The sequence below is a fragment of the Sorex araneus genome, chromosome 1 (genome assembly GCF_027595985.1).
Source record: "Sorex araneus isolate mSorAra2 chromosome 1, mSorAra2.pri, whole genome shotgun sequence".
NCBI classification, from domain to species: Eukaryota; Metazoa; Chordata; class Mammalia; order Eulipotyphla; family Soricidae; genus Sorex; species Sorex araneus.
The window spans coordinates 195,407,766-195,431,390 of NC_073302.1; the positions used below are offsets into that span (position 1 = coordinate 195,407,766).

The following is a 23,625-nucleotide window of genomic DNA, read 5'->3' on the forward strand; positions in this document are numbered from 1 at the left end:
GGGGGACAGTGTGGGGCGGTAGTGAGTCATGACTGTGGGGGACAGTGTGGGGCGGTAGTGAGTCATGACTGTGGGGGACAGTGTGACAGTGTGGGGCGGTAGTGAGTCATGACTGTGGGGGACAGTGTGGGGCGGTAGTGAGTCATGACTGTGGGGGACAGTGTGGGACGGTAGTGAGTCATGACTGTGGGTGACTGTGGGGGACAGTGTGGGGCGGTAGTGAGTCATGACTGTGGGGGACAGTGTGGGGCGGTAGTGAGTCATGACTGTGGGGGACAGTGTGGGGCGGTAGTGAGTCATGACTGTGGGGGACAGTGTGGGGCAGTAGTGAGTCATGACTGTGGGGGACAGTGTGGGACGGTAGTGAGTCATGATTGTGGGTGACTGTGGGGCGGTAGTGAGTCATGACTGTGGGGGACAGTGTGGGGCGGTAGTGAGTCATGACTGTGGGGGACAGTGTGACAGTGTGGGGCGGTAGTGAGTCATGACTGTGGGGGACAGTGTGGGACGGTAGTGAGTCATGATTGTGGGTGACTGTGGGGCGGTAGTGAGTCATGACTGTGGGTGACAGTGTGTGACGGTAGTGAGTCATGACTATGGGTGACTGTGGGGCGGTGGTGAGTCATGACTGTGGGGGACAGTGTGGGGCGGTGGTGAGTCATGACTGTGGGGGACAGTGTAGGGCGGTGGTGAGTCATGACTGTGGGGGACAGTGCAGGTGGCTCGGGAGTTCTGACAAGCAGGTGATCTGCAGCATGTAGTTCTGACGCAGACTATGACAGCTCCGTCGCTTTTGCCGCTTTTCCTCTCTCCCTCCTTACCTGTTTGTCCTGGGAGTGCACACTGGTTTGGGGAACACAGTGGCAGTGGGGACTCTGCACGTGGCATGTGGGCGCTACCGGGGCTCCGTCTTGCAGCCCACCAGTCAGCTCTCCGGCTCCGACTTTGTTCGCCCTTGTTTGGTTTCTGTCTTAATCACAGCCTGCCAAGGGCTGGGCACCTCTCCTGCTGCCGGGCGCCGTCAGCATGCCTGCTGTGAGGGCGGTGCCGCTAGCTTCCAGAACTCTCGCAGGGACTCCGGGAGCCGCGGGAGGGCACTGGCTCTAAATGTCACCAGCGGAAAGCCGTTTTCTTGCGAATATTTTTAGTCTACTTGGACGCTGGAAAGCAGCGCCCCTGAAGAAGAGCGTTCGGGCCAGCCGCCACCGGCCTCGCAAGAGCAGAGGCGAGTCTGCTCCCGGCCCAGCCCTACCGTGAGGGTGTCCTAGGGCAGCCTCTAGGGCTGAGGGGACACGGATGTGGGGCCACAGGCCCGTGTCCGCTGTGGGCTCGGAGCCCGCCGGGCTGGGCAGCCATCTGACACCGACACCGGGAGAACGGCGACCTGTCCAGCCGGCAGCAGCGCCCTGCAGTGGCACTGCCCGGGCCGGTGCCAGCGTGTGCCCGCGTCGCACCCTGCGCTGGGAGCTCGGAGGGAAACTCCGGACGCTGCAGCTGCCCTCGGGTCTGCAGGGCGGGGACCCCCGCCCTGGGCTCCTCCGGCCCAGGTGGTCCCAGCAGACACAGCGCGGGGTCCCTGGCACACCGGGGCCCGACGTGCTGACCTGAGGAAGGCCACCAGACCCGGCTCCGGTGGGCGCTGCCCGCTAGCCTCCTCCGGCGTCGGACCCTCGCAAGGAGCACAGGCCAGGCCAGGAGTGCGGGGGTCCCGGCCCGGCCTGTTCTACGGGGCCTTGGGCCGCTGTGAGTCCCACGCAGGTGCTGCAGGACAGGGGTTGGGGCCCTCAAGGCCCGTCTCTGCAGACCACCCGTCCGCGTCCCCCGACAACACCAGGGGTGGGTCGAGGAGGAGATGAGCCAGCGGCCCACGGCGCGGGCTGGGCAGCCGAGGGAGGCTCTCGGGCCCTAATTTGCATCTGCAAGCCGATTGGCCACTCTACAGCCCATATTTGCACAAAGCAGAGGCAAGCCCGTTGAAAGCCTTATAAGGGCATGTGCAGCCTGATTGGTCGCTCCATAATCAACCCACACCCGCATTTGCATATATTATTGATTGGTTGTTGCCATCAGATCACCTCATAGGGCACAACCAATCACATAGAAGAAACAACTAAAGGGCGGGAATCACCTACCGTATATAAGCCCAGCTACAGGGCGCTTGCGGGAGAAAGGAGCGGGAGGGGAGAGTTTAGCGGCCGGCCTCAGAGTGTCAGAGGGGAGGGTCTGAGGCGGCGGCGAGTGTCAGAGGGGAGGGTCAGAGGCAGCAGCGAGGGTCAGAGGGGAGGGTCAGAGGCGGCGGCGAGGGTCAGAGGGGAGGGTCAGAGGGGAGGGTCAGAGGCGGGGGCAGCGACGAGGGTCAGAGGGGAGGGTCAGAGGCGGGGGCGGGAAGAAGCGGGGCTCGGACGCCTGCAGACACGCGTACGCGAGCTGCGCAGTGGCGAGCGCCTCAGCCAGAGCTGTGACGCGAAGACCGCCGTGTCCGCGGGTTCGTCACACCCGGACGTCTCAGGTGTCTTCAGCCGCGCCTCGGGGCCCAGCCGGGGTCTCCGGCAGCATGGTCTGTGGCCTGCTGCTGGTGGGCCCGGCAGTGCCGCGTGGCTAACTGGCACCGGGATGGGACAGTAAGGGCGCAGGTGGACGACCCGTGGGGCGGGGCCGTCGTGCAGCAGGAAGGGAGGGAGGGAGGGAGGGGGGTTGCGGACGGCCTGCGTGTGGAGGCGCGGCCTTCCGGGAGGAGCACACCCGAGGCACCGGGCGGCGCAGCCCTCCAGGCCCGGCTTCCTCCCGGCGGGAGAACTCTCGGAGTTGATCCTGTGGTGGGGATTCTGGAAGGTTCTGTGGGACTTCTAGAGGGGCTTACGTGAACCCACCTCTCCTGCTCAGAGGCCCCGTACTGAGGCACTGCTCGCTGTCCTCATGGTCCTTCCGGAGCACACACGAGTACGGGGTGAGGGGCGGTCACCAGAGTCCTCTCTGTCTGGCGGTCGCCGCACCTCGCCTTTCTGTGGCTGGAGGGGTCTTGGGGAGATGGGGTCTGTGAGGGAGACCACGGGCCCGGAAACTTCTGCCTGCACCGGGCAACTCGGCCCCTCGATGAGGCGGAAACAGCTTTGAGATGCCGACAGGAGAGAACAGGTGCGTGTGGTGGCCCTTCCCTCACAGGTTCCCCTTGCTGCTGCTCTCACTGCCCAGGGGAGTTTGTGCTGCACCCTGTACATCGTGGGCCAGTTTGTTGTGGGCCTGAAAGGACGGACTTGGACTCCAGAGAGAAGGGAGCTTCTGGTGTGGGCTGCCGTCCCCAGAGGAGCACTGTGCCCACTCAGCACGTGGCAGTGGGCCAGGTGGGAGCCGAATGTGAGTCCTCAGTCCTCGGCCTCTAAAATGGGCACGAGGGGGGCCAGAAAGGCATGTGGATAGACAGTGGTTCCAGGTGAAACCACACAAAGCACCCAGCCCAGGATGTCATGGATGTGAAATATGTGGAGGAGGGTGACACTCGTGGTGAAGACAGCACAAAGCATAGTTAGCAAATGCTTTTCCCACTGTCCTTACATTCCCAGGAAGTAGTAAAAGTGCTAATTGATTTTTGATTATGAAAGTCTAAGATGCATATTGTAATCTGACTTAACCGTTAGAGTAATATTAAGAGAATGTGTAATTAACAGTGTAATCGAGGGGAAAATGGATTGGAGAAATACTTGATTAATCCAAATAAGGTGACAAAGGAGAACATTTTAGGCATGTGAGACAGAGGCAGCTCCCAACCTGGCGATGTCACTAATTGTATTTAATGTGCAGGGATTAAATACTCTAATTAAGAGAAGAAAGTGGACTGAATTAAAAAATATCTGTTTCCGGCCCAAAAACATATCCGGTGGCTGTACTGTCGCAAAGAAGCTGAGACTCAGAGTGGAGAAGGCGTTAACTGCCGTGCAGCCCGTCAGAGCAGAGCCAAGCGAGGAGCTGGAGGAGGACCAGGCGGTTCCCAGGAGCCAGCACAGTATTCGCGCTCATGACACCATAGCCTCTGCTGGCGCCTGGGCCCGCCTGTCCTCCACCCGAGGGCAGTGTGAGCCACAGCCTGGTCTGGGACACCGCCCTTGAATGCAGAGCCCCATTGTCCTCCACTTCCAACTCTCTAGAGCCTGCTCCAGACGGCGTCAGGTTCTGGGGAGGCCAGCTGTGTTCGTGTCACCCGTTGGGGTCAGGAGCAGTGCTGACATGCTTCTAGCCACTGCACAGAGAGGGCTGGCTCTGCGCCTGGAGTGCTGCCCGGGGCCCTGCCCTCTCTTCCCTGGCTGGCTAGTGCTGCCTTTGAGGCGAGCATGTATTCCAGTCTGCGTCTCCTGCCCCACTCCCAGCGATGTGGGGCGGCAATGGATGTGGCTACTTCGTGCTTTTCCACGTGGGAGCAGCAGTGCAGAGCCACAGGCCAGAGCAGACCAGGCTTTTGTCTCTTCCCGAGTCTCTCCTGCCTTGCCCAGCTCCGTTAGTGCATGGACCGTGAGGAGTGCAGTCACCAGCTGTCTCGGTGGTGAGGGTCCAGCACATCCTGTGCACGGAGAGCCGTGTGTGACATGAAGAGGTACGCACCATTCACAGGCAGCCATGCCTGCTGGGCTGCCGACAGGTGGAGACGGAGGTGGGCTGCATCTAGTGCCAATCCCAGCAAGCCCTGTGTCCTGCTCACTGTGACTGGCTCCCTGGTGGATTCACGGGGACAATGGACTTGACATCGGAGAAAGTAGATGACAGGACTGTGGTCACTCATGAGCTTTGAGGGCCAGTGTGGTGGTCCCCTCCCCTGCTGCATTAACCCTGTTCAGCTCCCCTGAGCAGGGAAGAGTCCTTGGGGCCGTGCACTGAGCTGCTGGTTCGGGTTGATTGAGACTCAGTTTTGGCTCATGGACCCCTCAATTTGGGAGGCCACCCCCAAGAAAGGCAGAGACTGTGAGGGCCCAGGAGGTCATGGTGCTGGCCATCAGGGGCTAAGTCAGCACCTGGCAGCTGAGACTAGTGTCATCTAGATGGGTCTCAGCTATGGCTCTGTAGCTTGACAGGGCTAGCAGAAGATTGCCTGAGGCACCTGGTGCCCTTGTGGTCAAGCCGTGATTCCGGAGACCGGAACCTGATGCACCCTTGCTCCCGTCTGGGTTGGGATGGAGCACATGCTGAGACAGGTGCTCACGTGGCTCCTAGAACTGGGTCTGACCCCAACACCACAAGGGTTGTCACCAGCCTGGATGCTTCCTGCACCGTAACCGGGGCCTGAGTCTGGCCATGTGCAACCAGGGGCCTGCGCAGAGCTGCTTTCTCCCTCCCGGGAGAAGATCTGACAGGAAGCACGGCTTCTCACTACCTTTCTTCCAGACTAGGGGCGTTTCTCCTTATAGGAACGGATGCCCGGACCCTCAGCACGCTCTGCTGGCTTGCAGGGAGCACAGAGTCTGGGACTGTGGGTTCAGGGGTTCTTTATTTTCTGGACGGGGCTGTGGATTCAGAGGTTCATTTTTTTCTGGACAGGGCTGTGGGTTCAGAGGTTCTTTATCCTCAGGACAGGTGGGCTGGGGGCAGGCGGCTTCCTGTCGGGGCCCTGCTCTGAGGGACTCCATCTGGCTGCTCCACTTACTGCAAAGCACTTCCTGTGTGGAACAAGAGGGTCTGCTGAGACATTGATGCTTCTCCCTCCTCCCCAGGCCTGCACATGCCCGAGGGGGGCACTGACCCCACTGCGTGTGGGTGGTCGTGGGGACCCGGGCTATATCAGGGGTGGTTTCTGGGCTCCGTGGCTGTAGTCTGTCCCAGATCAGGGTGCAGGTGTGGGTGCAGGTGTGAAGGCTGCAGAACAGGCTGAAAGCCCCTCCACCCTCACTCCATAGTTCCCTGCCTGTGCCCCAATCCCCGATTCACTGGGGTTTCAAGCTCCTCACCCTGGTACCATGCAGTGGGCACTGAGGGGTCCCGGCCCAGCCTGCCACAGACGTGTGTGAGTGTCCTCTGTGGCCACGGGCTGCCTTACCTGCCTGCCTGCTCCGGAGTCTATCCTCTGCCATCTCCCGTGACCAGTGCGGGCTTGTGCCCCGCGTCCTGTCAGGGCTGACGGCCTCTGGGGTACAGAATCAGGGTTTCCAGTAAGATGGTAGTGCACGTGTGCCCATCAGGAAGACAGGGAGACTAAGTCCCTCCCCCCGCCCCAATGCCATCATGGTGACCCAAGGCACCATGCTCTGGGGAGCCAGGGGTGATGTGGCCCTCAAGTCAGACACGTGGGTTCCATGTGGCCATGGGAAGTCCTCCTGGGTGGCCTATGGATACACTTGGACTCCCAGGGATGACTTGGGTCATCTTTGACCTTTGCCCCCTAGGGAGACCCATGAGGAGCTGCTGGTTTGCTCCTGTTCTGGTTTACCTGTAGATTTAGCAAAATTCTGAAGGATTTTGTCCAAAACTGATAGCTTATATTGGTCAGTTTTAAAATTCTTCTGTCCTGTGAGAGAAGAGAAATGAATGATCAAGTTCTGATCGTAATGCGGGGTAAGAGCCACACCTCACTTGGCAGTGCTCAGACATGTTCAGTGGGCATTGTGAGCCTCTGCAACTGAGGCTGGATACCGTCCCCAGCACATGACATCAAGCACTTCCTGTGCAGAGTCTGGGGTGAAGCCAGGCTGACTGGCCTCAGCACGGGCACGAGGGAGCCATGTGGGGGACGGGAAGGCTCAGAGCCACTGCAGAGACGCAGTTCAGTTCATGAGCACCCGACACCCCTGTAGCCGTGGTTGGAGGCCATTGGGACTCCATGAAGCTTGAGAAAACCTTTGACCATCAGAAGCAGCCAAATGACCCGAGAAAGTGGAAGCAGCTGTCACAGCACATTCTGGGGCAATACCCAGGGCCTCCCCAGGGCCCTGAGACTGAGGAAGAACCCTGTAGGGAACACAGCCCTGGGGAGGCACCGCCACGTTCACATTCACTCTCAGACTCTCTCCTTGACTCTGGCCCTTCCCCCTGGTGGCAGTACAGCTAAGGCACCATGTGGCAAGGTTTGGGCCCTCCAAAGGCCCTGGAGTTCAAGGGGGGTGACCCAGTCCAGGGGCATTCACCTTGTTTGGAAACTTCGTCCTTGATGCTGCCGAGACCACCGATGCCACTCACTGCTTGGAGGCTGCTGCTAAGACCACCTAGGCCACCTGCCCCTCTGAGGCTGCTGCTGAGACCACTGATGCCACCAGACCCACCGAAGCTGCTGCTCAGTGTGTCACCAAGGCTGCCGCTACCACCAGCATCATCACCACTGTCAGTGCTGCTGCCTCTCATGCTGCTGATGCTGCCACCACTGTCGCTGCTGCTGCCACTGATGCCACCACTGTCACTGCCGCTGCCTCTGATGCTGCTCATGGCTCTGAAGCTACCACCATTGTCAGTGTTGCTGCCTCTGATGCCACTGAGGCCACTGATACCACCTCTGATGCCACCGATGCCACCGGTGTCAGTGCTGCTGCCTCTGATGCCACCAATGCTGCCTCTGATGCTGCTGATGTCACTGCCACTGCCTCTGATGCCACCGATGCCACCACTGTCTGGTCCGCTGCCTCTGATGCCACCGATGCCACCACTGTCCGGTCCGTTGCCTCTGATGCCACTAATACCAGTGATGCTGCCACCACCGTCACTGCCGCTGCCTCTGATGCTGCTGATGCCAATACTATTGCCTCTGATGCCACCGATGCCACCACTGTCACTGCTACTGCCTCTGATGCCACCGATGACACCACTGTCCGGTCCGTTGCCTCTGATGCCACCGATAGCACTGATGCTGCCACCATTGTCACTGCTACTGCCTCTGATACCGCTGATGCCACTGTCACTGCTGCTGCCACCTCTGATGCCACTGCTGCCGCCTCTGATGCTGCCCAAGCCGGTGCTCAGGCCACTGCCCATGAAACTACCGCTGATGCTGAGGCTGCCATTGAGGCTTCCAAGGCTGCTGCCACTGAACCTGCTGCTGCCGCTGCCACTGAGGCTGCTGCCAGGGCCTCTGCTGTCCCCACTGAGGCTACTGCTGCCGGGGCCAAATCTGCTGTCCCCACTGAGGCTACTGCTGCCAGGGCCAATTCTGCTGTCTCCGCTGAGGCTGCTGCTGCTGGGGCCACCTCTGCTGTCCCCACTGAGGCTGCTGCCAGGGCCACCTCTGCTGTCCCCACTGAGGCTGCCGCCGGGGCCACCTCTGCTGTCCCCACTGAGGCTGCCGCCAGGGCCACCTCTGCTGTCCCCACTGAGGCTGCTGCTGCCGGGGCCGCCTCTGCTGTCCCCACTGAGGCTGCTGCTGCCGAGGCCGCCTCTGCTGTCCCCATTGAGGCTGCTGGCGCCGAGGCCGCCTCTGCTGTCCCCATTGAGGCTGCTGGCGCCGAGGCCGCCTCTGCTGTCCCCATTGAGGCTGCTGGCGCCGAGGCCGCCTCTGCCGCTGCCAGTAGCAGACACTGGTCCATCGTGGTGATCTTCGGAGTTACCAGCCTGGTAATTCTCCACCATGTCAGACTCTGGGTGGGGACAGGAAAGACCGGGTTATACACTTAGGCCACTGGGACTCGCATGGGACTCTGAACAGCCGCTCGAGTTTTCTAGTTCCACCTGAAAGAGCCTGGACACTCTGGGCAGTGAACGTGGAATTAGGCCTCACTGGGTCAGGCACTATTCCCATGTGGACAATGGGCCTCGGGTCCACCCCAGCCCCGCGAGGTGCATCAGCCTCAGGAACGCAGCTGGAAAAAGGCCACAACCCCCGTGTCAGCGATGGGCTTGCTGAGTCTTCATGGGTTGGAGTCCCTGGTGACAGGTGGGGACTCAGGGTGACTAGATTGGGGTACTCTGGAGGGGCTCATTGCCACTACCAAGACCTGGGCATGGCAGGAGGGCTTGTAGAGCCAGGTGGAGCCAGCAGGCCTGGGCACCGCAGCACACTCAAACACACTTGGGGGTAGGTGGCAGTTCTGAAGCTTAGGAGAAGCTGGTGAGCGGACTGTAGTTGTGGGGCTGAGCTGCCAGGGGACAGAGGGATGAGGGGCTGGAGGAGCAGGGTCAGTGTGCAGAGGGTCCCCGGACTCAACTCCCATGGAGATGGAAGGCAGGAGCCCAGGAGCCCAGAACATGTGTGTGACTCTCAGCTGGTCTGTGATTGTGTGTACGTGCGTGTCAGCACCAATATGATGTGTCTGTGTGCATAGTCTGGGTGTGATTGTCTGTGTCTGAATGTATATGCATATATCTGTGTGGTTGTGTCTGGGTGTGTGTCTGTATGCCCAGTACAAATGTGATTGTATACATCTGTATGTGTTTGTGTCTGATTTGTGTGATTAGTATGTGTGGCTATGTGCATAGTCTGAGTGTGACTGTATGTATCTATGTGCATGTGTGTGATTGTGTGTGCAGTCTGGGTGTGACTGTATATGTCAGTATGTGCATGTGTGTCTGCATGTATGTATGCATGGTCTGTGTGACTATATGTCTATCCATGTGTATGTGTCTGTGTGCACAGTGACTGTGAATGTATATATGTATATGCATATATGTGATTATATGCACAGTCTGTATGTGACTGTAGATGTCTATATGAATATGTGTGATTGTGGTTGTGAGTCTATGTGCATGGTCTGGGTATGATTATATAGGTCTGTATCTATGTGTGTGTATGTGTGTGTGGTCTGAGTGTGACTGTATATGTCTGTATCTGTGTGTATGTGTCTGTATATCTGTGTGCATGGTCTGGGTGTATGTCTATATGTCCGTATGTATGTACGTGTGTGATTGTGTCTGTGTGGTCTGGGTGTGCATATATATATATCTGTATGTGCATGTGTGTGATTGTGTCTGTGTGTGCACAGTATGGGTGTGAATGTATATATCTGTATGTATGTGCATGTGTGTGGTTGCGTCTGCCTCTGCATGGTCTGGGTGTGACTATATGTGTTTATGTGTATAATGTCTGTGTGTCTGTGTAATCGTGTCTGTGTCTGTGTGAACAGTCTGGGTGTTCTGGGTGTGACTATATGTCTGTGTATAGGCAAGTACCTCCATCTGGAGCCCTGAGCACTGGGTTCACTTGTGCAAACCCATGTGTGCAAGGGGCATGTCTCACTCCTGCTGCCCCTCTTCTCCCCCACCCCAGGAGAGGTGGCCCTCTAAGGTTTGTGGGGTGGCCACTTCCTCTCCCTCAGGGCAGACCCTTGGGTGGGTGTGGTTGGCTGAGCCTGCCGACAGCCTTGGGAACTCAGCTTGGGTGGGGGTGTGGAGGCAGCACTCACCGCTGTTGAGCACCCGGTCCTCGCTGCCCACAGAGACCTGGGGGTTCTCTGGGACAGGGTGCAGTTCCTCAGTGCTGCTGTCCGGATGGTTCTCTTCAAGGCTGACCTCTGTAAAGAGTGTGGGCAGACGGTGAGGGGGCCTGGGTCACCCATGTGGGCAGCTGTGGGCCCCACTGTCCCTGACTCCAGGCATCAAGCCCAAGTGAAGGTGCAGCTTGCTAAGTCAGTCTGCTAGCAGCCAGGCCTCCTTGCGCCCTCTGGTCCCAGGGGTGTGGGCCGTGGTGGAATGGGGAGCTGACCCCAGGGCTCAGAATTTCTCTCTGCACCATTTCCGGAAGGGACTGGGCTTCCCCCCTGCAGGGGTCCCGGTGCCCGTTCGAGCTGGGTCACATCTGTATGGCACATAAAGTGCCCCTTGACCCCTGCCTGCCCAGGGCTGGTGTTGACTAGGAAACTCCTCATGCGGGCCTCAGTTCCATCCCCTGCCCACTGTGGTAACGGTCAAGTCATTGCCACTTCTCCTGAACCCCAGGGTCCTGCTGGGGCCGAGCCCCATTTGTCCCCCAGTGCAAGATTCTCCGGGTCTGTGCACCCTGAGACCCCGAGGAGGGGGCCTTCTCTCTACCAGTCAGATCTGATGGAGGGTTTGGGACAATCGTCTGTCTCCTCCCTTTCGCTCTGCCTGGGAGGATGTTAAAGGACACTGTGGTGGATTGTGTCTGTCCTGCCCTTCAGGCAAGACAGATCTGAGGTGATACTTGCTTTTCGCCTTGAACAGTTTCGTAGGCATCATCCCTGCGGCCTTTTGGGCATCTTTCATGGATGACTTGTTTTGATTCAGCATGTCTCGGACTAGAGTTTCATCTTGGAAGAAGCACACAAGCACAAGTGAAATCAGTGTGTGTGTGTGGGGGGAAGGCAGGACCCCACAACACCCACCCCTGAGATTCAGGGATGGGAACAGGGTGGGGGGTTCAAGGTCCCTGTCTGGGATGTGGAGACCAGCACCCCCGAACAGTTCATCTAACTGCCCAGTGAACATCGCCCCAGAGTTCAGATAACCCCCCTCCCGCTGCCTGTCTTCTCCCGACAGCCTCAGCTGGCCTGACTTTGAGCGACCCCTTTCCCGACTTCTCCCCAAAGCCACATTCTTTCCTCCCTCCTGACCCCTGGACTTGCAAAGAGCTTTGAACCCAAGTCTGGACTTGGAGTCGGGCCCCAGGACCCTGCCCTGGTTTCTCTGCGGCCACATGGTCTCCCCGGCCTCCTCTTGGTCCCCTACAGCTGTGTGTGCTTCCGACGAAGCTGAGTCTTTGAGACTGCCATGTGGGTTCTGGGGAAAGGGCTCTGCCAGTGCCCCTCCTTGAATGCATGGCACCCCAGTGTAGACTCCTTGCTGGCTCAGTGCTGAGGGACCCGAACTTTCCTGGTTTAGCCTCTGCACCTCATCGGGGAAGTAGTACCAGTGCACATGACAAACACAAGTGAAGGGCCCGAAAGAGCCTGATTGCCAGGAGCTCAGGACACAGGAATGTTCCTCTACCCCCTCCTCCTCCCTCACAAGCGGATGCTGAACTCGGGGATGGTGGCACATCCTATGGCACATCTGGAGACCCCAGAATCAGTGCAGGAGTCCAGGCTCCCCTTGAGCTCTCCTCTCCTGGGGCCAGGAAGGGGTGTTGGACAAGCTTCTTCCTACCCTGGGATGGCTGACGTACCAACTGTGGACACCTGCATGACCACTGGCCACAGAGAGGAGGTGGATGACCTCAGGGACAGCCTCTCGTGGCCGAGCCGCTGGTGACACAGCATGTCCTGCAGCCCCTCTCAGCTACTGCCCCCGGGCACTTCATGCCCCTGGACACACTGCCCGCACCAAGACTTGGGCTCTTGGGGGCACCACAAAGGAAACAATTTTAATTCCAGAAAAACCTGTTCCAGATTAGACTTGGGCCAGAGGGAAGAGGAAGGGAGCAGGGGCCATGTATGAAGCACCCACTGAGTTCCAGAAACGGCCCAGGTTCTGAGGGTCGGGAGGCCCAGCCCTGGCCTCGGGGTAGAGAGACCGGAGGCAGGGCAGGGCTGATCGGGGTGCCTCCACCCACAGCTTCTGCCTCCTGAGGTGCTTCCACTCAGTCCCACTCAAGATTCAGACCTTTTGTTTTGTGTTTATTTTGGGGCTGCCCCAGTGGTGCTCAGGTATGATATGCGATGCCAGCAATGGGCACTGGTTGCCTGCCGGGCCAGTACCTTGCCGTAAACTACTGCCACGGCCCAGGACCAACAGTGCTCACGTTCAGTGCTTTGCCGGGACAAGTAGTGGACTAAGATCCACATTGGGCGATTTTTGGAACCTCCCTGCCCCAGCTCCCGGGGACCTGCTTTCTAAATTCTCTGAAGTCTGTCTGGGTTCAGAGCAGTTGGGGTCTGGATACAGAGGGCGGTCAGGCCGCTGGGAGGTCAGGGGTCATCAGAGTGCGGCTCCCAGGCCTGGGGGCCCCGAAGACTTCCTGGCCAGCTACTGGGAAGAATGGGTCTGCTCTTCTTGAACTTTCTATCTGACCACACAGTGTTTGGGGCTCTAATTCTGCCTGAAGGGGTTTTCTACTCCGGAACCCTGCATGGAAACATCACTTCATTTCATAGACATGGGCCTGTTCAGGAGATCAGGGAACACAGCAGGCAGAGACCTCAGTGTCAGTTTGGACACTCAGGAACATCACTCATGTGTCCAGTTCACCCATTTCATCCATCCAACACCCTCAACATCCACCCTCCGATTCCATCCAATCACCCTTCCACCCTCCATCATTCATCCATAGTCATCTGTCCATTTATATCTCTATCCACCCACCTATCCACCCATCACCCAACATTCGCCTGTCCACCATAGACCCACATAACCGTACCTGCATCTATCCACCCACCCACCCATCATTGATGTACCGGCCTGCCCATCCATTCCACCCATCCAGTCAGCCATCCATCACGATCCACTCGCACACCTACTCATCCACCCATTATCCATCTATCATCCATCCTCCATATATCCAGTCAGCCATTCACTCGCCCCATTCATCATCATCCATCCACCTGCCCATTCATCCACCATCCATTGATCCATGCACCCATCTACCAACCCACCTACCAGTCCATCCTTCCATCGACCTCTCCATCCATTAATCCATCTTCCACTTACTCATCCACACATCCCCCCATGTGTGTTATCTACCCATCTTTCACCCACACATCATCCATCCACCAGCCACCCATCCACTCACTCACCTACCCACTTATCCATCCACTACTCATCCATTTACCTATCCATCCACTGTTCTACTCGTCAATCAATTCTTCTGTCACCTGTAATTTGCTCCGTGCTATCTGGGGAGAGAGCAGCCAACCTCCCAGCCTATCCACACACATGCTAAGTGTTTCAAGAGAAAGTTTCTTACCAAATGCTCCACTTTCTTCCTGATTCTTTGAAGGGACCACGTCAGTAGTTGAACCTAGGGGGAGTGAGAGCTGATGCTTTGCTGAGCTTGCCAGCTGCACTGACTTGAGAGCTCGGGTGCTCGCACCCCACCAGCCTACTCTCAGGGAGGGAGGCTGTGGGGGCTCCAGGAAGGGTTTTGTGTCCGGACCCAGGGCATGGGTTGTAACGGCATGTGTGCCCTGCGCTGAGTGGACGCTGTGCTCGAGGGTATGGCTCCCGGTCCCCATTTCTTTGTGGGGGGAAGCTGTTCAAGCCTGTGCAGTTCCCCACCAGAATGGTGGGCGCGCACAGTGCCCTTGTGTCCCTCTTCGGAAGTCACCTGTGTGGAGGACGCTGAACAATGCTCCTCCTTGCTTAGGAGCAATGGAGCCTGGGAGTGGGGGGCCACCTGGAGGGACACTCTGCTCTGCCCCTCCCCGAGCAGGACTCTGGGGCTCCTTTGGCAGGTGAGAGATGGTGTTGTGCAGAGGGAACAGCTGTGAGGTCTGAGCCTCTGACATCAAGCCTTCTTGCTCCCTGGTCTTACCTAAGGAGCTAGGGACCCTCAACGGGTGTCCTCTGGGCAGCTCCCACTGAGGACACTTTTCCTGGCCCTCTCTGCCCCACACACTGGCCAAGTGCGTTGCTGGTGCTGCTGGCTGGCTGCCCGCTTCACCTCAGTCTGACTGTGCCTCGCTTAATGATGTGACCCGACCTCTCCAGGACACAGGCATCTGTGGAGGCTGGCTGGAGGTAGGCTGGTACGGACACTGGCTGGACAGCTCCCTCGGTGCTGCTGCCCGGGAGGGAGGGCCTATGTGATGTTTTCCCTGCTGGGACCATCCTAAGGGGCCCGGGGGTAGGTGGGCGCTGCTTTCCAGTCAGAACTTTCCTGCTGGTGTCCTCCCCGGGATGTGCTGGGTGGGAGGGCGGAGAAAGTCAGGGATGCCCAAGTGGGCACAGAATCCTCTGAGACCATACCTAGAGTCATGTTGATCGGCTGGAGCCCAGCGTGTCGCCAGCAGGACAGAAGCAGGACGACGGGCAGGACAACTGTGCTCGCCTCCATGTTCCTCCCGCTGAAGGACCTTCTCCTGCGGGGCTCTCGGCCTACCTCGCGGTACCCGGGAGATTGGAACATCAGGGTCTGTGATGTCACAGCAGGAAGTGGCAGGTCCTGCCCATGATGGGTCTGTGACGTCACACCAGGAAGTGGCTGGTCCTGCACATGATGGTCGTGTCCAGCTCTGTGGTGGAACAAAGGCCTGTCCTGGCTACTTGGTTCTTTGTCCTGGCGGGGTGTGGATAGTGTGGTCAGCTGGTGCTCACTGGTGCCCACGAACACGTGCTGTGTACGGAGCTGTGTGGGGCAGGTGGTTTCATGTCTGAGTCATGACCAGAAGACACAGACTGCGGTAGGCCTGACCTAGCAGCCTCGGCACACACAGGAAAGGGACCCTGACACTGCTGGCCGGCAGGACTCACAGCAGCCATTTGGCCCCAAGAGGACAAACCGGATGGAAAGTAAGTTTGTCTCCACTTCACTTAGAGCCAGTGAAAAGTTGCACCTCAGACCTCAGCTGGGCTCACCCCTAGTATACTCCACTCTAGAGAGGTAACAGTGGCCCTGTGGCCAGATCTGCTCTTTGGGGCTCAGTCCTTGGTCAGAAAACATCCGGTTCAGTGAAGGCGGCGTGAGCTGGTGGCCAAGTCCCTCACAGATGACACCAACATCTCGGGTGCCACCTCATCTATTCTCTGACCGCTGTGAGCCCAGCCCTCAGCCAGGAGCCATCAGCCAGCTCTGCTGGGGTCACTTGCAGAGCACCATGTGGAGGTGACGGGGACACAACTCTCAAACGGGGACCCCCTCAGCCAGAAGGAACCCCCTTTAGAAGGGGACTCCCTCCCGCAGCATTAAACAAGCTCGGGAAACCTGCCCCTCAGATAGGGTCTGGGCTGGGAGTATGTGCTGTGGTTTGACTGAGGCCCACTAGGAAGTGACTGCCAGTTCTGTCAAAAGCGTGGGGTTCTGTTGTTACCATGCGATTCACCCAGATGGATTTGGGCTTCCGGGGCTAGACTGTCCATGTGAGATTCTCCCACATTCAGGGACGCCCAAGGTCACACAGATGCAGAGCTGGTTTCCATTGACCCCTTGGCCCAGAGATTTGCTGAGGCCCAGCCCTTCTCAGGTGTCCTCACAGCTCCCCAGGTGAACTCACTCAGGTATCCACATACCACCCAGGTCACCCCACTCAGCTGTCCACATACCACCCCAGGTAACCCCACTCAGGTGTCCCCGGCTGACTCCAACGCAGGTGTCCCCACAATGCCCTGGGTGATCTTACTCAGGTGTCCCCACACCTTTCCAGGTGACCCCACTCAGGTGTCCCCACACCTCTCCAGGTGACCCCCACTCAGATGTCCCCACATCTCCCCAGATGACCCCCACTCAGATGTCCCCACATCTCCCCAGTTGACCCCCACTCAGGTGTCCCCACACCTCCCCAGATGACCCCCACTCAGATGCCCCACAGCCACCAGGTGACCCCCCTCAGATGTCCCCACATCTCCCTGAGTGACCCCAACCCAGGTCTCCCCACACCAATGCAGGTGTCCCCATACTGTCCTGGGTGACCCCACTCAGGTGTCCCCACACCTCCCCAGATGACCCCAACTCAGATGTCCCACACCTCTCCAGATGACCCCAATGCAGGTGTCCCCATACTGTCCTGGGTGACCTCACTAACGTGTCCCCACACCTCGCCAGGTGACCCCACTCAGGTGTCCCTGCATCTCCCCAGGTGACCCAACAGAGGTGTCCCCACACCTCCCCAGCTGACCCCAATGCTGTGACCGCTGCTGCCCTCTCTGTTGCCCTGTGCCGGGTCTTCTGCTGAGCTGGCGGAGGCCTAGTGCTGGGCTGAGAGCAGGTGACTGCAGTTGAGGGAACTGAGGAGCTGTCAGTGTGTGCAGCCCCCCAGGCTCAGTCACCAGAGCCACCTGGAGATCCTGGCCCACATCTCCCCTCAGAAGCCTGTGTGCAGAACTAGCATGAAGCACCCAGTCTTTAGCTGGCAGCCCAAGACTTAGCTGTCTGCACCTCATCTTTCTCGTGACAGGAAGGATCGGTCCCGTCTGGCTCCAGTCTGGGCCCACACAGGGATTGTCTCGGGCAAGTTTCCATGCATGTGCCAAATGTTCAGGAAGACTCTCACTGGCATCAGTGTGGGGATCACAGGCCCTGGTGACGGGTGCAGGGGAGCCTTGTGCAGACTGGGGCAGAGTCCACAAGCTCAGCTGAAGTTTGTCTAGAAGCTTTTGAAGCCACGGAACTCTGTGGCCTCAACCAGTAACCTACCTTGTTGGTCTGTTCCCATGTCCATTTAGGAACGGCGCGGGCATGGGAGAGTGCCTGCACCACTGGACGCAGAACGAGGACAGTGTTTTCGTGGACACTTGGGGCCCACCCAACTCTCGACTGCCAATGGCAGGAGAGCTCGAGTCTCTGAGATGCACAGACAGTTGGTCATGATGAGGTTCAGTCACACAATGTTCCAACACCCGTCCCTTCCCTTCATGGTGGCAGTGCACATTGCCTGCCACCATTGTCCTCAGTTTCCCTCCTGCCACCCCTGCCACTTTCCTTCTCTCTCTCTCTCTCCCCTCTCTCTCTCCTTGCTCTCTCCACGCCCCCCCCCCTTTAGGGCATTATGATTTACAGTACAGTTTCCCCTGCTAGCCCAAGCACTCACCCTGTGCTCTGCACACAAGCCAGGGGCCCACACCCCAGAGAGGCAGTAGGGCAGAGCCGAGGGTCTCAGGGAGGGGACTGTCCCTGAGGCATCTAGGCAGAGGCTGCTGGGACAGAGTGCGGGTCAAGAGAAAGTGCTCCAAGACAGAGATGCGGTCCTGATGTGCAGACAGAGTCCAGTCTCTGCTTGGTCACTCGGGGTCACCCCAGAGCCGGCTTCCCCAGGCTCTTGGGGTCCTGGGTGAGGGACTAGGGCGCTGGGTCCCACTTCCTGCTTGAGTCTGTCTGCGTCCCCGCAGGTCTGTGCTCTGCTTCCTCCCCTTGGAGTGGTGCTCCTGGTTTTGAGTACTGAGCATGGCCCAGGGAAGCTGGAGAGGACCGAGTAGGGTCCGCCTGGGCAGGCACAGGGTGGCCTTCCCGTTGAGTTCACCTGGCAGTGCTGCTCTCTGCTTGATCCGCAGGAAGCCCACACGGAGATGGAATTCATGGACTCCTCAGTGTTCCTCATCTCATCCCAGGGCAGGGCTCCTCCGCCTGACAGGCTGTCCTCCTGGCCGCTCTGTCCTTCAGCACTCCTCTCTGCCATTGCCTCGTCCCTCTCTTTCTCCCCCACCCATTTTATGGAGATTCCATAATTGACTGTAGTTAGCGGCACTCCCCTGCACGCATTGTCCCAGCACCACAGCCACCGCCAGAGTGCTGGTTCCTTCTGCTGGGCCCCAAGACTCGCCCAGCCAGCCCCGGCTCAAGGTCAGTCCTGGAGACAAACTGCAGCTTGGATGCCCTTGGCTGTTTGCTGTCACTTCCTTTAGGCGATCTAGGAGACGGAGCTGTATGTATTGATCCTGGAGGCTGGGATAGTGACACCGAGTGAATACACCTAAACTAAAATTCCACAAAATTGTAAATCAATGACAAGTTAATAAAAAGACTCAGAAACTTTTCTCTAGCTGTATCACTTCACTTGTATCACTTGTCTTCCCGTTGATCTTCGATTTGTTTGAGTGGACGCCAGTAACGTTTCCATTTGTTCCTGTCGCATGCTAGTGTAGCCCAATGATATCTGCTCGCTCCAGGAACAGGAAGAGTCTCAAACCATTCATTCAGGGTTTTAACGAAGAAGTCTGACTATCTAATTGGTGGGTGGCCACATGGTCTTTTGACATCCCATGAAATCCAGTTGGTAACAGCTCTAATCCAGCGGTCGTCTCTGAATCCATTACGTGTCCGGCCCATCTGATTTTTGATGTCTTGGCAAACAAGACAGCATCCGTGATTCTTGACCATCGACAGAGGTTGAAACTCCAGATTCTTTCTCTCACTCGAGTGAAACATAATACTCCAAGCATAGCTCTTTCGATTCCTCTTTAGGATACCCAAATAGAGTTCTCATCCTGTTTGCGTAGGGCCCAGGTCTCTGAGGCATACCTTAGTGCAGGAAGACGGTGAGAATCGAAAAGATGTGCCCGGAGTCGGAGGTCCTTCGTCCTCTTAACCACTTCTTTGATGCACTTGAAGGCGTTCTACGCTGCTCTCTTCCTCCTGTGCAGTTCTGGCGCCAAGTCATTCCTCATGTTGAGTTCTCAACCCAGGTACACATAGCTGCTGCATTCGGAGACGTTCGTTTCATTGAGAGCAAATGGAGCGTCAGGGACTAGTTCGTTTTTCATGAGCATCATCTTGTTGAGGTTCAGCTGCAGTCCGACCTTTCCACACTCGCAGTGAAAGTCAGTCAGCCAGCATTTGTGCCGCTTGGCTAATGTTTGGTGTTATGAGAACGATGTCATCAGCTATACATTCTATAGCTGTATAAATTAAAAATTAATGTTATGAATAATTCTATGCTAAGGTATTTTAAATTGTATATGGAATAGATAAATCCTACTAATATATGATTAAACAAGAATGAGAATTGAGAAACTGTAAGGAAAAATCTGAATAAATTTATAAAAGTATATTTTATCCTGGAGCCGTAGCGATAGCACAGTGGGTAGGGCTTTTGCCTTGCACGCGGCCGACCCGGGTTCGATCCCTGGCATCCCATATGGTCCTCCAAGCACCGCCAGGGGTAATTCCTGAGTGCAGAGCCAGGAGTAACCCCTGAGCATCGCTGGGTGTGACCCAAAAAGCAAAAAAAAAAAACTAACCAAACAAAAAAACGTATATTTTATCCTTAAAAGGTAATGATATTTCATGTTAGAAAACATTATATTATAAATGATGCTTAAGTGTCTACATTAACAAGTAAATTTAAAAGTCCCTATAGATATAAAAATATCTCCTGGCTAGACATAGACCATTGAAAATACATGAAACATGAATTCATTCTTTCAAGCTAGTAATAAATAGAGCTTTTGCAGTTCGATGGCGGGCTGCTGTGACCCCTTGGGTGAGCCCACACTCAGTTGAGAGTTGTCTTAAAGAAGCTTCTCAAAAAATTCTTGAAATTTAGGGGCTGGAGCAATAGCACAGCGGGTAGGACGTTTGCCTTGCACGCGGCCGACTCAGGTTCGATTCCCAGCATCCCATATGGTCCCCCAAGCACCGCTGGGAGTAATTCCTGAGTGCATCAGCCAGGAGTGACCCCTGTGCATTGCTGGGTGTGACCCAAAAAAGCAAAAAAAAAAATTTCTTGAAATTTGGCTTCAAGGCGATGAGCTCTCTGGGCTGTTGCCTGTCCATGAAGCTCAATGTGGTCGTCCCTGTCCCTTGGTGACCAGGTACTCCGGTGCATTCGGGGCTGACGCCCCATCATTCTGGCCAGTAGACAAGGACTGGGGCAACAGACTGGCGATTTGTGACCATTTATACGAAACAATCAGTGTTATTACAGAGAAATCGTGATGGGTTGGGGGGGGGGCAATTGCACATAGGTGTGGTTGAACATTAGCATAAACTGTGAACAGGCACAGAGTCCCGGCTTCAGGGGAAGTTCTTCCGGGAGATCCACCCAAGGGTGGAATCTCACCTAGGGGCTCCAGCACTCTAGATTCCTTCCAGGAGATCCACCCAGGGGCAGAATCCCATCCAAGGGCACATTGCTTTCTCCCTTTCTTTACTAGTAACCCATTTAAACAACCATATTAAATTTTCTTTTTAATAATATTTCTGGTCATTTTGTATAAACAAGTTAATCTAGGGTCATTACCTATACCCTAGGTTAAGTTTAAATGGTCTATCTGGACTCATGGTAAAGGTCGGCTCTTCCTGGGGACATCTCACTGTATCTCACAGGCCACTGTCCTCAGGCCAGGTTAGTCTTTCCTAACCCCAGCAGGGTCATTATTCAGTTACTTCTTTTTGGGTCAAGACAGAGTTTGTTCCATGACCATGCTCTTAACTTATCATACTTCTTATGGCCGTTAGCCTGCCTCTTCTCGAGGCTGGGTGGCATATGGCTTGCTCTAAATTCCTTGGTAGGATCTAGCTTTTGGGGTGTTGGGAACTAACGTCAATCTAAGAGTGACTGAGGCTTAAGTCAAGTATGTATGGCAGATGCCTAGGAGTAAATATTATTCAGAGTCAACTCCCATATTACAAAAGCATAGCACTGTATTCCTTTATCTATAAAGAAAGCACATTAATTTAAAATAAAACTATGCAAAGGACATTAAGGAAAGAGAAAATCAATATTTCACTTAGATGTACAAAATCCAGAGCCATCAGAAGGTCTGACTTTACAAGTTACCATGTCTGATTTGAAGATATTTATTACTAAGGAAGAAGAGCACAGAGGAGAGGTTAAAGATAAACACAGAAGACTGGGAATGCCCCGATGTAATTGGGTGAGCCTCCCGAGCACAGTGGTGGGGGTAACTAAGCTCCCTGTGGGAGAAGAGAGGACAACCCAATGTCAAATCTAAAATTCTTAGAACTATAATCCAACATCCTATACCAGTTCTTTCCAATCTGAACGATAATCTAGCTGTATAGAATATTCTTGGTGAGCTGTTCATTTCATTGAGTTTTTTAAAAATTATATTCCTCTCCTCTTCTCCAGTCTCACTTGATAAATCTACTGTGAATCTTATAAAAGAGTTCTTTTGTATAGAAGTTCCTGTTTTTGCTCTTGCTACTTTCGGTATTTTGTCTTTGGTTTTTAAAATTCCGAGTACAGAGAGAAGAGGCCAGGCAGTCTGGTGAGCAACGCGGCCGGAGAAATGCTCCGGACCCGAATCCGGGCCAACAACACCAGGGATCCAGACGGAGGAGGTACAGCTGGTACACCTTCTCCGGATGGGGCCCTGGCGACACTGAATAGCAACTAACACGGCTCCGGGTTGTGGGACTGGAACACATCCGAGCCGCGCAGCCGCATTAGCGGCCGCGCAACCTTTTCTAAAAACTGAAAACATACAATCTTTTAATGACAAACCAATTATCAAATGCTTCCTTAGTAGGGCTGTCTTCCTTGGGGGGAAACTCCAACAACAATAGTGAGTTTTGTTTTGCAATATGGAATGTAATCAAGGTAGAGAGAAAATGAAGTGAAATTCATCAGTTATACAGTTGGGGGGGCTGTGGCGGGGGGTATACTGGGGATTTTGGTGGTGGAATATGGGCACTGGTGAAGGGATGGTGTTTGAATATTGTATAACTGAGACATAAACCTGAAAACTTTGTAACTTTCCACATGGTGATATAATAAAAATTAAAAAAAAATAAAAAAAAATAAAAAAAAATAAAATTCCGAGTACAAATATGTCTCGGGGTTTTTCTATTTGAGTCTACTTTTGCTGGTTGTCTTCAGACTTCTTGGATCTGGGTGCCTATATTCCTCATCTATGGAAAAGTTTTATGTGTGATTTCTTTGACTAGAGGTTCTTCATCAAATTCGCTTCCCCGATCTTCAGGACTTTAATATTGTTCCTCTGGAATGCATCCCACATTCCCTTTCAGACTCCCCACCCTCCTTCTGTTTTTCTGGAGTTTTCTTGAACTCCATCTTGGAGCACCATTTCCCCTGAGCTGTTGTAACTCTGCTGCTTAGATCTTCTGTTGAGGTCTTTTGTTTCACCTTCTACTACGAATATTTCAAATGTTTCATACGTTCAAATGTTTTGCTCATTCACTCCTCATTTCCACTCCCATAGGCTCCTGTACTTTACTGACTGCCTGTACCCTTGTTTCTTTGAGCTCATTAAACACCCTCAACACTGTCACTGGAGTTATCCTCTGAGAAGTTCCAGACCTGTCTGGTCCTGATAGGGTCTCCCATGTCATCATCTTCACTCACGGATTGGTGGGCTTCTATGCAGTATACTCAGCAGGTCTGGTGTGCTGAGGGCGAGTCTTTGTAGTTCGGTCCTGGGAGTCTGATGGCTGAATTACTCTTTTCCTTCCTTGCGGATCCTTTCCCAGTGGCTGGAGGTAGAAGTGTGTTCAGCGTGAGGCACCGTAAGCAGAGCTTTCAGGGTACAGGCAGCAGTGAACGGGGTCATGGTTGCGGGTGTAGATGTGGATTAAAGGGTGAATAAGCAAGAGAAGCGTCTGGGGTGTGGACGTGAGTCCATAGAGATGGCAGGCGGGAGTGGAGACTGCTGGAGCCTCAGAGGGCATAGTCCACTTGTTATCTGTGTTACATCTTCACTTGTTTTCTCCAGGGCAGTGACTTAATTTCTAGAGCATCTGCTTTGTTTCTTGGCCTTCCTATCAAGAAACAATGTGGCCCCTGGATCCTGAATTGGTCTCCTCACTTTGTTTCCTCCAGTTCCTGAGTGTGCGCGAGTGTGTGTGTGTGTGCACGTGTACACACACACGTCTCAGCTTTCCTGGCTTGTGCTGGTGAGTGCTTGCTCCTGTCTGCTTGCTTGTATTCCCTCTTGCTGCTTCAGTCACTTCCCTAGCCCCTTCCCTCCATATTTATATCTTCCGTGTTGGCATCGTCCCCTGGAGCCCTTCCTGCTGCTGGGATCTGGCCAGATGCTCCCATTCACTGAAGACTGTGAGCAGCCCTGGGCTCTCGAACCCAGGGTGCTTTCTCCTTGCTCTCCTCTAGCCCATTCTGAGCACGAGCTGGAAACTGAGGCTATCGACTCTGCAGGAGATGGCGGTGCTGTACTGAGTACAGACCAGAGCTGGGGACCCCCCTG

General features: G+C 55.5%; 1 protein-coding gene across 1 annotated transcript; it reads right to left on the bottom strand.

Moving 5' to 3' along the window:
* Window positions 1-2,331: 2,331 nt before the first annotated feature.
* On the bottom strand, window positions 2,332-12,113 carry LOC129402083 (loricrin-like). Its single transcript, XM_055126880.1, has 4 exons — window positions 12,020-12,113; window positions 10,302-10,409; window positions 7,104-8,540; window positions 2,332-2,456 (listed from the first exon to the last, which is right to left on the bottom strand). Exons 1-4 carry the CDS (start codon window positions 12,111-12,113, stop codon window positions 2,332-2,334), a joined length of 1,764 nt encoding a protein of 587 aa, XP_054982855.1.
* Between the last annotated feature and the right edge of the window lie 11,512 nt (window positions 12,114-23,625).

Bases quoted from the DNA above. Each gene is read 5' to 3' on its own strand.
- LOC129402083 (XM_055126880.1), bottom strand. From the start codon at position 12,113: ATGCTGTGTCACCAGCGGCTCGGCCACGAGAGGCTGTCCCTGAGGTCA. The intron at 8,541-10,301 runs GTGAGTGCTGCC...GTCCCCACCCAG, and splicing joins GGACCGGGTGCTCAACAGCG to AGTCTGACATGGTGGAGAAT. The intron at 2,457-7,103 runs GTGAATGCCCCT...TTCGCGTCACAG, and splicing joins GGACGAAGTTTCCAAACAAG to CTCTGGCTGAGGCGCTCGCC.